General features: G+C 38.4%; 2 protein-coding genes across 2 annotated transcripts; one reads left to right on the top strand and one right to left on the bottom strand.

Annotated features, from left to right (window-relative positions):
• The first annotated feature begins 709 nt into the window (after nucleotides 1-709).
• LOC134669281 (lipase 3-like) lies at nucleotides 710-6,247 on the top strand. Its single transcript, XM_063526784.1, has 2 exons — nucleotides 710-1,116; nucleotides 5,456-6,247. Exons 1-2 carry the CDS (start codon nucleotides 721-723, stop codon nucleotides 6,245-6,247), a joined length of 1,188 nt encoding a protein of 395 aa, XP_063382854.1. The 5' UTR covers nucleotides 710-720.
• Nucleotides 6,248-10,141: 3,894 nt separating this feature from the next.
• On the bottom strand, nucleotides 10,142-11,333 carry LOC134669206 (uncharacterized). Its single transcript, XM_063526724.1, has 2 exons — nucleotides 11,130-11,333; nucleotides 10,142-10,282 (listed from the first exon to the last, which is right to left on the bottom strand). Exons 1-2 carry the CDS (start codon nucleotides 11,322-11,324, stop codon nucleotides 10,142-10,144), a joined length of 336 nt encoding a protein of 111 aa, XP_063382794.1. The 5' UTR covers nucleotides 11,325-11,333.
• Between the last annotated feature and the right edge of the window lie 1,015 nt (nucleotides 11,334-12,348).

Here is a 12,348-nt window from a genome sequence, read left to right as displayed (position 1 = left end):
GATCTCTTCCAGACAACCTTTAGGTAGCGGAAATTAATAAATACAAACATAGTGAGGGACCCGGACTAATCCCACTAAGGCCTAATAGTTTACGCCCTGAGTTGGAAGGTCAGATGGCAGTCGCTTTCGTAAATACTAGTGCCTATGTCAATTCTTGGGATTAGTTGTCAAGCGGACCCCAGGCTCCCATGAGCCGTGGTAATATACGGATAACACGAGGAAGATGAGTTGCATATCCTTTTCAACTTTTAGGCCGCGGGTGCCAGTCTCCTGATATAAGAACTGGAGGGTGACCATCTGAGATGGCGATGGGTGGCTGTGTATTTAGAAATGCTTCAGATTTTGCGCGACGATGAATAAGAGGTGTAATGCTGTATAAATATTAAATAAATAAATAATTAAACCTACACGACGTAGCAATGTAATCAGTAATTTCTAAAATGAAAACTAGTCAAGTCATTTAAGAAGTTTCTAGACTTAGTTAATGAAAGAAATTCGTCAACGGGCATCCACTAAAGCATGACAACGCGGGTGTACATACCTTATCACTTTTTCTTTACTAATTTATACTAAAACTTTACAGTAATGATTACAAGTAACTAATTGCTAATGAGCTTGCCGGAGACATAATGCGGGTGCCTTGAAATATATTATATCGGATCCAAAATACTGTTAAGTTCATTCTTTAAACAGGGAGTTATCTGTTCACAACAAACCACAATGGTTATCCTTCAAGTTACAATATTACTAATTATGTGGACATCTAAATGTGCAGCAGTACCAAATATTCAAGATAAAATCATACCAGAAGATGCTTTATTAAATTTCACTGAGCTATCCAAGAAATATAGACATCCTGCTGAAGAACACAACGTTGTCACTGAAGATGGATACATATTAAACCTTTTTCACATACCTGGTGAAAGTAAAAGACCGATATTCATCATGCATGGACTAGGAGATTCTGCAGATTCCTACATATTGAGAGGTTATAAATCTTTAGCTGTAACCTTAGCCAATGAAGGATATGATGTCTGGCTTGGAAACAACAGGGGCAACAAATACTCCCGAAGACATTTATTTCTGAACCCTGATAAAGATAATAAGTTTTGGGTCGTTTCTCAAAAAGTTGGCACCGCCACCTGTAAATAGGTTTATGTTAGAACTTTTTTTTCGTTATGTACTATTTTTATATATAAAAAATTAATACATATTTAGAGAGACTTTTTACACAGAGGCCTAATACTTTGAAAAAAATTTAATAAATATTGATTACAAAAAAAAATATTGTAACTACGTTTATCCGTTAACCTGCCGTGTCCCAACGCGAGGTACTGATGTTCCGAGCTATGAAAACCACACAAAATATTAACTTAATTTAACGGCATTACCGTATTTTATTAACATATATCCTTAAGTTTTAAAGTATTACTATCGCATAACAATATTATACTTATATTTTAAGTTATTCGGCTTCAAAGTTTGTCCAAGGCAATTCTTAACAGTCACCTGGCGCGTCACATTCACGACGATTGTATAACCCCCACCGCACCTTTCCCGTCTCACTCCGCACGAGCTGAAGCCGTCACTCATCAGCTATCACCTGGTAGGACGAAGACGTGGTTATTGTGCTTCGCAAATAAAACACAAACGACAAAGTATCGGAAATTGGAGTTTGTAATGGGTAAGTACTCTTTATCCTGGAGTCGATATCTTGCTAATTATGTAACCTATCGCATTACTATCAAGATATGTAACGTAAACAATAGTTTAGTTTTATATGCCTAAGTATGGAGTTCATCAAGCTAATACATTTTGTGTATTCGCGATAAAACTGCCATTTTCCCCATCACCTGCATATCGTCCACCTGGCTAAAACTGCCAGGTGGATGAGATTTTGCGGCAGGTTAATGTCACTGATACCACAACTAATACTCGTAACTATGTAATTATATAGCGGTTATATCGCTTTTGTGTGTTAATTTAGGAATAAAAACTATCCTGTCTGTTAAAACTGCATATTATTGAAATTTTTGTACTTTTGTCTTAAGTCTCGTTAACCTGTCCAAAAAAGTCAGGTGAATGATGCAATGGCAGGTGAACGAAGCGTCCTTCACCTGCCATATGACAGGTGATCGATAATTATTTAAAATCCACGTTACATATACTCAAACTAGATTTATGACGTCCCACGGGAAAAGGTACCTTATGAGGGTTTTTAGTTTTAGACATATATTAAAATGTTTTGTAAAAAGTATAAGTATATGCAGATTAGTCCCGTTCTTGTCAAAACCCAGTTCTGATGATGGGATCTATGAAGAATCGAGGGAACTCCTCAAATCTTAAAGGCATACATGTAGTGATTTTTGTGTTTTTATTTACAAATCAAGCATATACATTCACAAAAGTGACATTGGATGAAGTGGAACTGCTGATGAAGATCAGAACGAAACTCTTCAACGACGCATAGTTCACGTTTGGCGATTTGTCCTCTTCGTTATGTTTGTTAAGCAAGATAAGTTTACAAGCTGCATTTTTGTCAATCTCGAGTTCTGATGATGGGATCCATGAGGAATCGAGGGAACTCCTCAAATCTTAAAGGCATACATATAGTGATTTTTGTGTTTTTATTTACAAATCAAGCATATACATTCACAAAAGTGACATTGGATGAAGTGGAACTGCTGATGAAGATCAGAACGAAACTCTTCAACGACGCATAGTTCACGTTTGGTGATTTGTCCTCTTCGTTATGTTTGTTAAGCAAGATAAGTTTATAAGCTGCATTTTTGTCAATCTCGAGTTCTGATGATGGGATCCATGAGGAATCGAGGGAACTCCTCAAATCTTAAAGGCATACATATAGTGATTTTTGTGTTTTTATTTACAAATCAAGCATATACATTCACAAAAGTGACATTGGATGAAGTGGAACTGCTGATGAAGATCAGAACGGAACTCTTCAACGACGCATAGTTCACGTTTGGCGATTTGTCCTCTTCGTTATGTTTGTTAAGCAAGATAAGTTTATAAGCTGCATTTTTGTCAATCTCGAGTTCTGATGATGGGATCCATGAGGAATCGAGGGAACTCCTCAAACCTTAAAGGCATGCGTATAGTGACTTTTGGATTTACATCAGAAAATCAAGCATTTTCATTAAAAACTGTCGCATTTGATGAAGTGGAACTGCTGATGATGATTAGAACAGAACTCTTCAACGATGCATAGTACACGTTTGGCGATTTAGATTTTGACTTGGATTAGGACTGGGGCTGGGACCCGGACCCAGACTCGGGCCCGGACTCGGACCCGGACTGTGACTCGGACCCGGACCTAGACTCAAACCCGGAGTCGGACCTGGACCTGGATCTCGGCTCTTATCTGAACCTGAACCCGGACCTAACTTGACCTGACCTTGCACCAAACCTGAGTTCCACTAGGTACTGCGAGGGTTCAACATCAGCTCTATCTTGGGTACTGCGCTCCCAAGTGCTCATCAAGACGTGTCGAATGACCAAAACAGCATGTGTCTATGTTGCATCAAACCTGAGTTCCAGTAGGTACTGCGAGGGTTCAGCATCAGCTCTATCTTGGGTACTGCTTTCCCAAGTGCTCATCAAGACGTGGCGAATGACCAAAACAGCGTGTGTCTATGTTGCACCAAACCTGAGTTCCACTAGGTACTGCGAGGGTTCAGCATCAGCTCTATCTTAGTAACCACTTTTCCAAGTGTTCATCAAGACGTGTTGGATGACCAAAACAGCGTGTGTCTATGTTGCACCAAACCTGAGTTCCACTAGGTACTGCAAGGGTTCAGCATCAGCTGTATCTTGGGTACTGCCCTCCCAAGTCCTCATCAAGACGTGTCGAATGACCAGAACAGCGTGTGTCTATGTTGCACCAAAACTGAGTTCCATTAGGTACTGCGAGGGTTCAGCATCAGCTCTATCTGGGGTACTGCTCTCTCAAGTGCTCATCAAGACGTGTTGGATGACCAAAACAGTGTGTGTCTATGTTGCACCAAACCTGAGTTCCACTAGGTGCTGCGAGGGTTCAGCATCAGCTCTATCTTGGGTACTGCTCTTCCAAGTGCTCATCAAGACGTGTTGGATGACCAAAACAGCATGTGTCTATGTTGCACCAAACCTGAGTTCCACTAGGTGCTGCGAGGGTTCAGCATCAGCTCTATCTTGGGTACTGCCCTCCCAAGTCCTCATCAAAACGTGTCGAATGACCAAAACAGCGTGTGTCTATGTTGCACCAAACCTGAGTTCCACTAGTTACTGCGAGGGTTCAGCATCAGCTCTATCTTGGGTACTGCTCTTCCAAGTGCACATCAAGACGTGTTGGATGACCAAAACAGCGTGTGTCTATGTTGCACCAAACCTGAGTTCCACTAGGTGCTGCGAGGGTTCAGCATCAGCTCGATCTTGGGTACTGCCCTCCCAAGTCCTCATCAAAACGTGTCGAATGACCAAAACAGCGTGTGTCTATGTTGCACCAAACCTGAGTTCCACTAGGTGCTGCGAGGGTTCAGCATCAGCTGTATCTTGGGTACTGCCCTCCCAAGTCCTCATCAAGACGTGTCAAATGACCAAAACAGCGTGTGTCTATGTTGCACCAAACCTGAGTTCCACTAGGTACTGCGAGGGTTCAGCATCAGCTCTATCTTGGGTACTGCCCTCCCAAGTCCTCATGAAGACGTGTCGAATGACCAAAACAGCGTGTGTCTATGTTGCATCAAACCTGAGTTCCACTAGGTACTGCGATGGTCCAGCATCAGCTCTATCTTGAGTTCTGCTCTCCCAAGTGCTCACCAAGACGAGTTGGATGACCAAAACTGCATGTGCCTATGTTGCACCAAACCTGAGTTCCACTAGGTACTGCCAGGGTGAATAGACAGTAAGATTGAATGTTTACTTATTCACAGAAACTTGTTGTTAAATTGGGAATCGAATCGAAGGTGAGGTGGGTCAGAATCCAAAATTTTAATCATCGTGGTGGACAATAAGGTCCCTTTTTACAGAAGATGACACATTTTTCGATTATTTTTAGAAGGCATTGAAAATGATGTGGTGGACAGGTGGATGACACTCATTACAGGTGAACGATGACAAGAAACCAGGTTAACGGCAACGGACACAGGTTAATGACGCCTCTCGATAACCTGTCAATATTTTCATTGGAATTTGTACTTATTTCTCGATAACCTGCTTCTACTATCGATAACCTGGAGACAAAATATCTTTCACCTGTCCTTGATATCATTAACCTGAATTTCAAACGCCTATATCTCCTTAACTAATTGAAGGAATTGCTTCCCTTCCACATTTTCTAATAGTTAAAGTTGCCTTTTAACGATCCCAATAAAAAAAAATGCGAAAATGCAAAATTTTTGAAAAACGTTAACGTTAACCTGGCGGTGCCAACTTTTTGAGAAACGACCTTTGGCAGTTCAGCTTTCATGAAATCGGCATTTATGATTTGCCAGCAATAATAGACTTTATTTTGTACAAAACGAAATCTGATAAAATAGATGTTATAGCACATTCTCAAGGAACTACGGCGTTTTTCGCTTTGCTGGCAACGAAACCGGAATACAATGGAAAGATTAATGTCCTTGCAGCACTAGGTCCAGTGGCGTTTTTAGGGAATTTATCTCCACCAATATCAACTATGGCAATTACAGGACCTGTTATCAACCAACTCTTAATAAGCATGAATGTAGAGGAGATAGCTGCTAACGAAACTGCAGCTCGAGATTTGCAAACCAGACTTTGTTCTTTAGGATTCATTGGAGGTAATTTTTGCCGCTTCGGTCTTATATTTCCTCTCTTTGGATTCGATCCGGAAAGTCTTGAAGCAGAATTCGCGTCAATTGCTCTGGCTCATTTTCCAGCTGGTCTCTCAAGGAAGTGTTTAGTGCATTACGATCAATTGTTTTATAGTAGAAGATTCTCCAGGTATGACTACGGACCTTCGATGAATTTGAAATTATACAAAACATTTGGCCCTCCGGATTACGATTTGAAAAAGGTGACAGGAAGAATAGTCTTGTATCTGGGGAGGAATGACCCTTTCGCAAAGATAAAGGATGCAGAACTCTTGAAGGAGATGCTACCCAATATAGTAGAGTTTAAAATTATAGATTCAAATAAATGGACTCATGTTGACTTTGCTTGGGCTAATGATATGGACAAGTATTTATTTCCTCTAATTTTTGATATTTTGAAAAAATATAATTAATCCGGAATGAAGTAAATATGTAGCTCAAACTTGACGGTACGGTGACTATAGAAGAGTAAACGTAGACCACTTTTTATAAAAATAAGAGAGTCATTTCAACATCACAACGGAAAAATATTGTATACCTTGGTAGATTCTTGAAATGTCTACCCGAATCTTTTTATTATTGTGATGCGAAAATTAGAAATGTTGTCATTCAGTGTTTTGTTTTGTGTTTTATTTTATTTTGTCTTATATACCTAAGTAGTTGATGATGATGATGATGAACTTTAAGCGCAGTTAAGAAGCTGTGATTAGTCTTAACTTAATTGATTCATTTGTGTTACAAAAATTAACTATGTAAATTGTATATGCTATAGACTTATATGTATACTTAATTCGTACACATATAAGTCTATTATAGCATGCGCTAACACACTTTCACGCATCTAACTTAAATAGAAATGACTTAACTATCGTAACACAATGGAATCAATTAACTTTAGACTAATTACAGGTGCTTAACTATGTACAATTTTTATGCCATTCACTCTTATCAGAAATAATTTACCTACCTACCTATTACATAGACATTACATAGCCTTCATTGTTCCATAGCAATCATATCTTTAAATTTGAAGCATCAATAGAAATTCAAAACGTATAATTTGCTTTCAATGATAAGCTAATTTCGTCCTTCAATACGTACTGTATGAAACTCCCAACTGGACACTTCCAAGTTAACCATTTAAAACATCTCAACAATTAAAAACTTCACACTTAGGTATACAGGGTGATTCATGAGACGTGAGCAGGACTAATCCTGCACACTCAGTAACTGGTAATTGATCGATCACCGTCGTATTTATGTGAAACAACCACACTTTTTCCTATTTTTCAACTTTTTGGTGAGGTCAAATTTAATTCTCTACAATCATGGTCACCATACAAGGCCTAATTAATAAACATAAAACCTCTTTTACGAAGAAAATAAAATGTCAAACCTGAGTGAGATACGAGTTTTCAAAAGTAACCAGACCGTGATGACAGTGATGACATTCAATTTGACACAGAATATCGGTAGTTTAGTATTCTAATGTTAGGGTGACCATCCATGTCGTAAATAAATTAATAACTTTTTTTTTCAACACGACTAGAAAATTAACGTTAACCTCACTAATACTGATAGGAAAGAGTTGCTTATAATTTACAAAATGCGCAGTGTTAGTCCTGCTCACGTCTCCTGAATCACCCTGTATACCTACATACATATATCGGTGACAAAATTTAGACACTCCAAAATATTGCTTTTTAAAGTGGATGATAGACGTGCTCATGTGCGAGTAAGTTCGCGAACTTATGACTCAACGACCTTTTTCGCCCTAAGTAGGTACCTACCTATAGGTATGTTGACGATTCGACATGTTTGAAATTTTGCGTCTGTCACCGCCATGAAGCTAATGGTAACATTCCATTTCTAACCGCAGCTGCACTCCTAGTATTGAACGCGTCGCTGTTATTGTCAATTTCCATAGTAAAATGAACAGTAATGCAGCTGTCGTTAGCTGAGAGAAAAGTACAACAAAAACACACTTAGAATTACAAAAATAAACTTAATCCGGGGACAAGGAGAGTTAACTAATAGGAACAAATTGACTTTTGCAATTTCTATTAGTTCTTGCAATTTCTATTATTTTTTTGTTGAAATTATATTTGGGATTACTGAGCTGTTTGTAGAAATAAATAAACTCTACAGAAATAGTGAAACGTCCATAATTATTACTAAAACTTCATTTTTTCCCCCAGTACAGTACAGTTTTTTAATTCCTGGTGATGATTTTTCTCTCAGTGTTGGAAATGGACTGTCACCTTAAACTTTAAGCGACGCTTATCATGAATAGTGGCACAACTCAAAATGAAATGCTATTGCATTTAATATTCTATCTTTTACTGGTAAGATTTAAAATCGAACGGCATTTCATTTTGTTTTATGCCACTATTCATGATAAGCGTCGAATTCAAGGTTCAGTACTAGGAGTACTAGGGGTAGGATAAATCCCACCAAAAACATTCTGTAAAAAACTAGCCAAGTCTCGATGGAGCTGCTTGTTTATCTCTAAAAAGTAATGAAATCTAGACAAAGTCGTGCCAAGTCTAAGGTTCCTTACTGCGACTTCTTTATTATTATAGTTAATGTTGTGTGACTTAGCCGTTGAAGGGTACACAAGGGTACAAAACCAGGTGCTCCATGACACCATTGCACCAATCTGTCGCCAGAACCGCTACCCATTGACGATGGAAAATTGCCACTTGGAAAACGTTGATTCAATAACCAGTCAATTGTAGGCTTGATGAAGCTGCGTATTTCAATAATACTTATGTATGGGCGAGCCTGAAACAAACACTTCTTTTTGGTGCAATGGCAGATTGGTGCAATGGTGTCATGGAGCACCTGGTTTTGTACCCTTGTGTACCCTTCAACGGCCAAGTCACACAACATTAACTATAATAATAAAGAAGTCGCAGTAAGGAACCTTAGACTTGGCATGACTTTGTCTAGATTTCATTACTTTTTAGAGATAAACAAGCAGCTCCATCGAGACTTGGCTAGTTTTTTACAGAATGTTTTTGGTGGGATTTCACTTCTTTTTGTAGAAACGTGGGCATATTGATTTATTTTATTAGATTTTCTTATTTAACACATTTTTTTTCTTTTTAGGAGTAGTTTTTTTATTATTACAAATCTTTCTTTTCTTTTTTTCCGGTTCTGATTCTTGTACAGTAGCAACAGTTTTTCGTATTGCCCATTCATTAAATCTAATAATTAAATAATAATCAGTAATCCGTCACTAATCATCATATAATGACTTGGCAATCGCACATAATGCTTTACTCGTACCGTACTCGTAAATATGTGTAATGCTCAAACTGCAATTAGCGCTAGCGTTATGTTCAATTAGAATTATTTTTAATAGGTGACGATGATCCTTTTGTCATTATGCAGCCGTGCGATGGCCAAGTCATTATACGTATTACAAATTAAAGATATCTTATTGATACGGTTTTAACACCCCCTGGCACTGATTAAAATAACCGACTTGGTTTCACATTACATCTCAAAACGTTTTTGTAGTAAAAGCGTTGCGAGACTTGCACCTTTTTACATGTAATGTTTTTGATGGGATCTCATCTCTTTTTGTAGGCAGTCCTTCTTTTCGGGTACTCATACCCATACTATGTATACACATATCATAACTAAACATATCTTCATTCATACTCACATCGTACATCGTAGTGTAGGTACCTTTACTTTACTTTACCTACTATTTGTAAGAACTGCAACAGTAACTTTGTAATATCATATATTTATATGGGATTACAAACTTACTTATGCAGTTCTTAGATCTTTAAAACGTGACTGATATTGCAATATTTTTAGGTTTTCCCTTTATGTGGCCATTAAACCCTAACTCTATACCAAATTTCAGCTCTCTGAGTTTATGGGAAGTACTAGTTCTATTTTGATGATCATGAGTGAGTTTCATAAATGCGAAACTTTGCTTTCGCTTAACTTCGGAACTAAATGACCTACAGACTTGAAATTTTGGATTTTAAGTATGTGATTATAGCTTACTGGATAACCAAAATTTCTGCGTTCTGGTCTTATCCAGAGGTTCTCAAATAGGGGCCTGAAAATGCGGCGAAATGGTTCCAGTAAAGGATGGTACGGCAGTGTTTGCTTCGCGCTCGACTTGGCGGGGGCACTGCCGTGCCCCCCGATTAGAAAGCTTCAACGTGTGTCAGCGACGTCGTGCCAGATAAGTTCGCGAACTTATCGCGTAGGTACTTTAAGTTTGTAAGTTTATCACTAGCTTAACGATTTTGTCGTAATTTTGACACCGTCTACGACATATTTCAAGCGTAGATGTAGATGTCATAGTGAAGTTTCCCTCCTCTTTCGCTCTTCATCCTTATTTTAACGAAGTCGTATCCCAAGCCTCCTTGCGTGATGTTCGCAGATGCAGTTGTGTGTGTCTTATCGTACGCCAAGATGCCCTAAAACAATGCACAAAGTTTAACATAAAAAGGACGCGAGTGTACTGTATATTTTTCCAAATTTCTGTACATTTTTTAATATTCAGGTTATATTTTTAATATTTTGGGGACGCCAAATGCAAGTTTTTGGTTACCAATAAACAATAGTAATACAATTATGAAGTATTAAATAAAACAATCTTGTTTTTATACTTTTGGCTTCGGGGGAGGGGGATGTATTTTAGACGCCTAAACCGATGCAATAGCAATGATTCACAAAGTCGCCATTTATTGTCCTCCATAATAGCCGCCGCATACTTATCAAAACTTATCAAGACAAATGCAATATGATTTGTAATAATAAATATTAAAAATAGAATTCCATGAGATATTTTTATAGGCCTCTGACGGCCACAGGTTAAAAAAAGTAGTGTTAGGGAGCCTCATCATCATTGGCCACGGCACGGACTAAAGATGTATTTTGAGGAGGTAGTCTTCAGCCTACATCGATTGCGATAACTGTATAGACCAATGGCCGATCGGCATTTCTTGCCGCATCGATCACAGAAGCCTAACTATACCTATAAGTATACTTAGGCCTCAGGAAACTGAGCAATAGACACAGAATAAATAATAGTACTAGGTACAGAAGACTCACTCTCCAACAAAACTCGTAAGTTACGATCAGCACAGATATGGCCGCTAGGTGGCGACAGCGCCACACGCGGCTTATGGCTTTCCCCAAAATTGGGGTCGAACGGATGTACTTTTCGCTACCTGTAGCAAAGCGATGAAATCGCGGAGTGAGCCACGCCTGGCGTAGACTAAAATAAATAGAAAGTAGTTTTATTATTAAACATAAGCTTACCTGAATGGTACGCATTTCGCCGGGCACGACAGGCAATTTGTAATACATTTCTTCCACTCGTTTTTTTAATATTATCCACGAATATTCGGCCTCGCTGTGATGCACCAAAGGCCTCATGACACTTGTGCCGCAAAACATGTGGTTACTTTCCACTACCACAATAGTTATTAATAAAAGTAGCGCAAAAAGCTTCATTGTGATTTTTTAAGACAGTGGTCGGAGCAAAATACGACATAATAATGAGAGTAATCAGAACAATAACATAAACAACGCTTTTTGTTTATCCTCGTTATTGATAATGATGACCGCTATTTCGGAATGTTATTTTAATGTACCTAAGTGATTTAATAATTGGATGATAAAGGAGGATGGATTTGTCTGGACACTGGTCAATGTAACGAATTCAATGTAAAGAAAATTAAGAATAAGCGACATCGGAAAGGTTATTTTATACAGGGTCATTTTTGGACCGTTAGCCATATTGTGCGAGGTGATTAGGTAGGCGATACTGAACAACTTTCTCTATGGGACCAACTCCGAAATCAGAATTATTTTTTTGCCGTTTCAAACATTTTGGTCGAGTGGATGTCGACGTTTTCTATGGGAAGGCCAAATTTTATTTTTTTGGGATTTCAGGGTTGGTCCCATAGAAAAAGTTGTTCAGTATGACCTACCTAATCACCTCGCAGAATATGGCTAATGGTCCAAAAATGACCCTGTATAGATAGACCTACCTAATCCAATTTTTTGCTGCTGCTACCCATAGTAATGCATCGCATCCATATTGTGTGATTTTAGTTTTTAATATACAGGGTGAAATTTAATTCACTGGCCAAATTGAAACACCCGAAAGAACTCGAAAAAATATTAAACACGTGTTTTTTCTTTTAATACCGCTCAGTACATTTTTTTCGAAATAACTCATCATCAAGTTGTCCTAAAAACCTCGTACGTTATGGTGAACCGACAACTACCCACTACACCCGCTTCTCTCTTATCAGTTAAGGTCATTGACACCCCGCCCCTCCCGCTGTTTGCAATAGCGTCACCAATTAACAATGAACCCTATTGCAGCGAGATAAGACGCTTACCTACCTACATAAGTTGCTAATTTTTCCTTCATACTTTAACGGGCTTAGAAGCGTCAAAATGCAAAGGCAACCCATTTTTAATCTAAAATATTATTTCTGACTAATGATTATTAACAAAACGTCCGTGG

The sequence above is a fragment of the Cydia fagiglandana genome, chromosome 12 (genome assembly GCF_963556715.1).
Source record: "Cydia fagiglandana chromosome 12, ilCydFagi1.1, whole genome shotgun sequence".
NCBI classification, from domain to species: domain Eukaryota; kingdom Metazoa; phylum Arthropoda; class Insecta; order Lepidoptera; family Tortricidae; genus Cydia; species Cydia fagiglandana.
The sequence above is the reverse complement of the archived record's forward strand: the minus strand, read 5'-3'. Positions and strand labels throughout refer to the sequence as shown.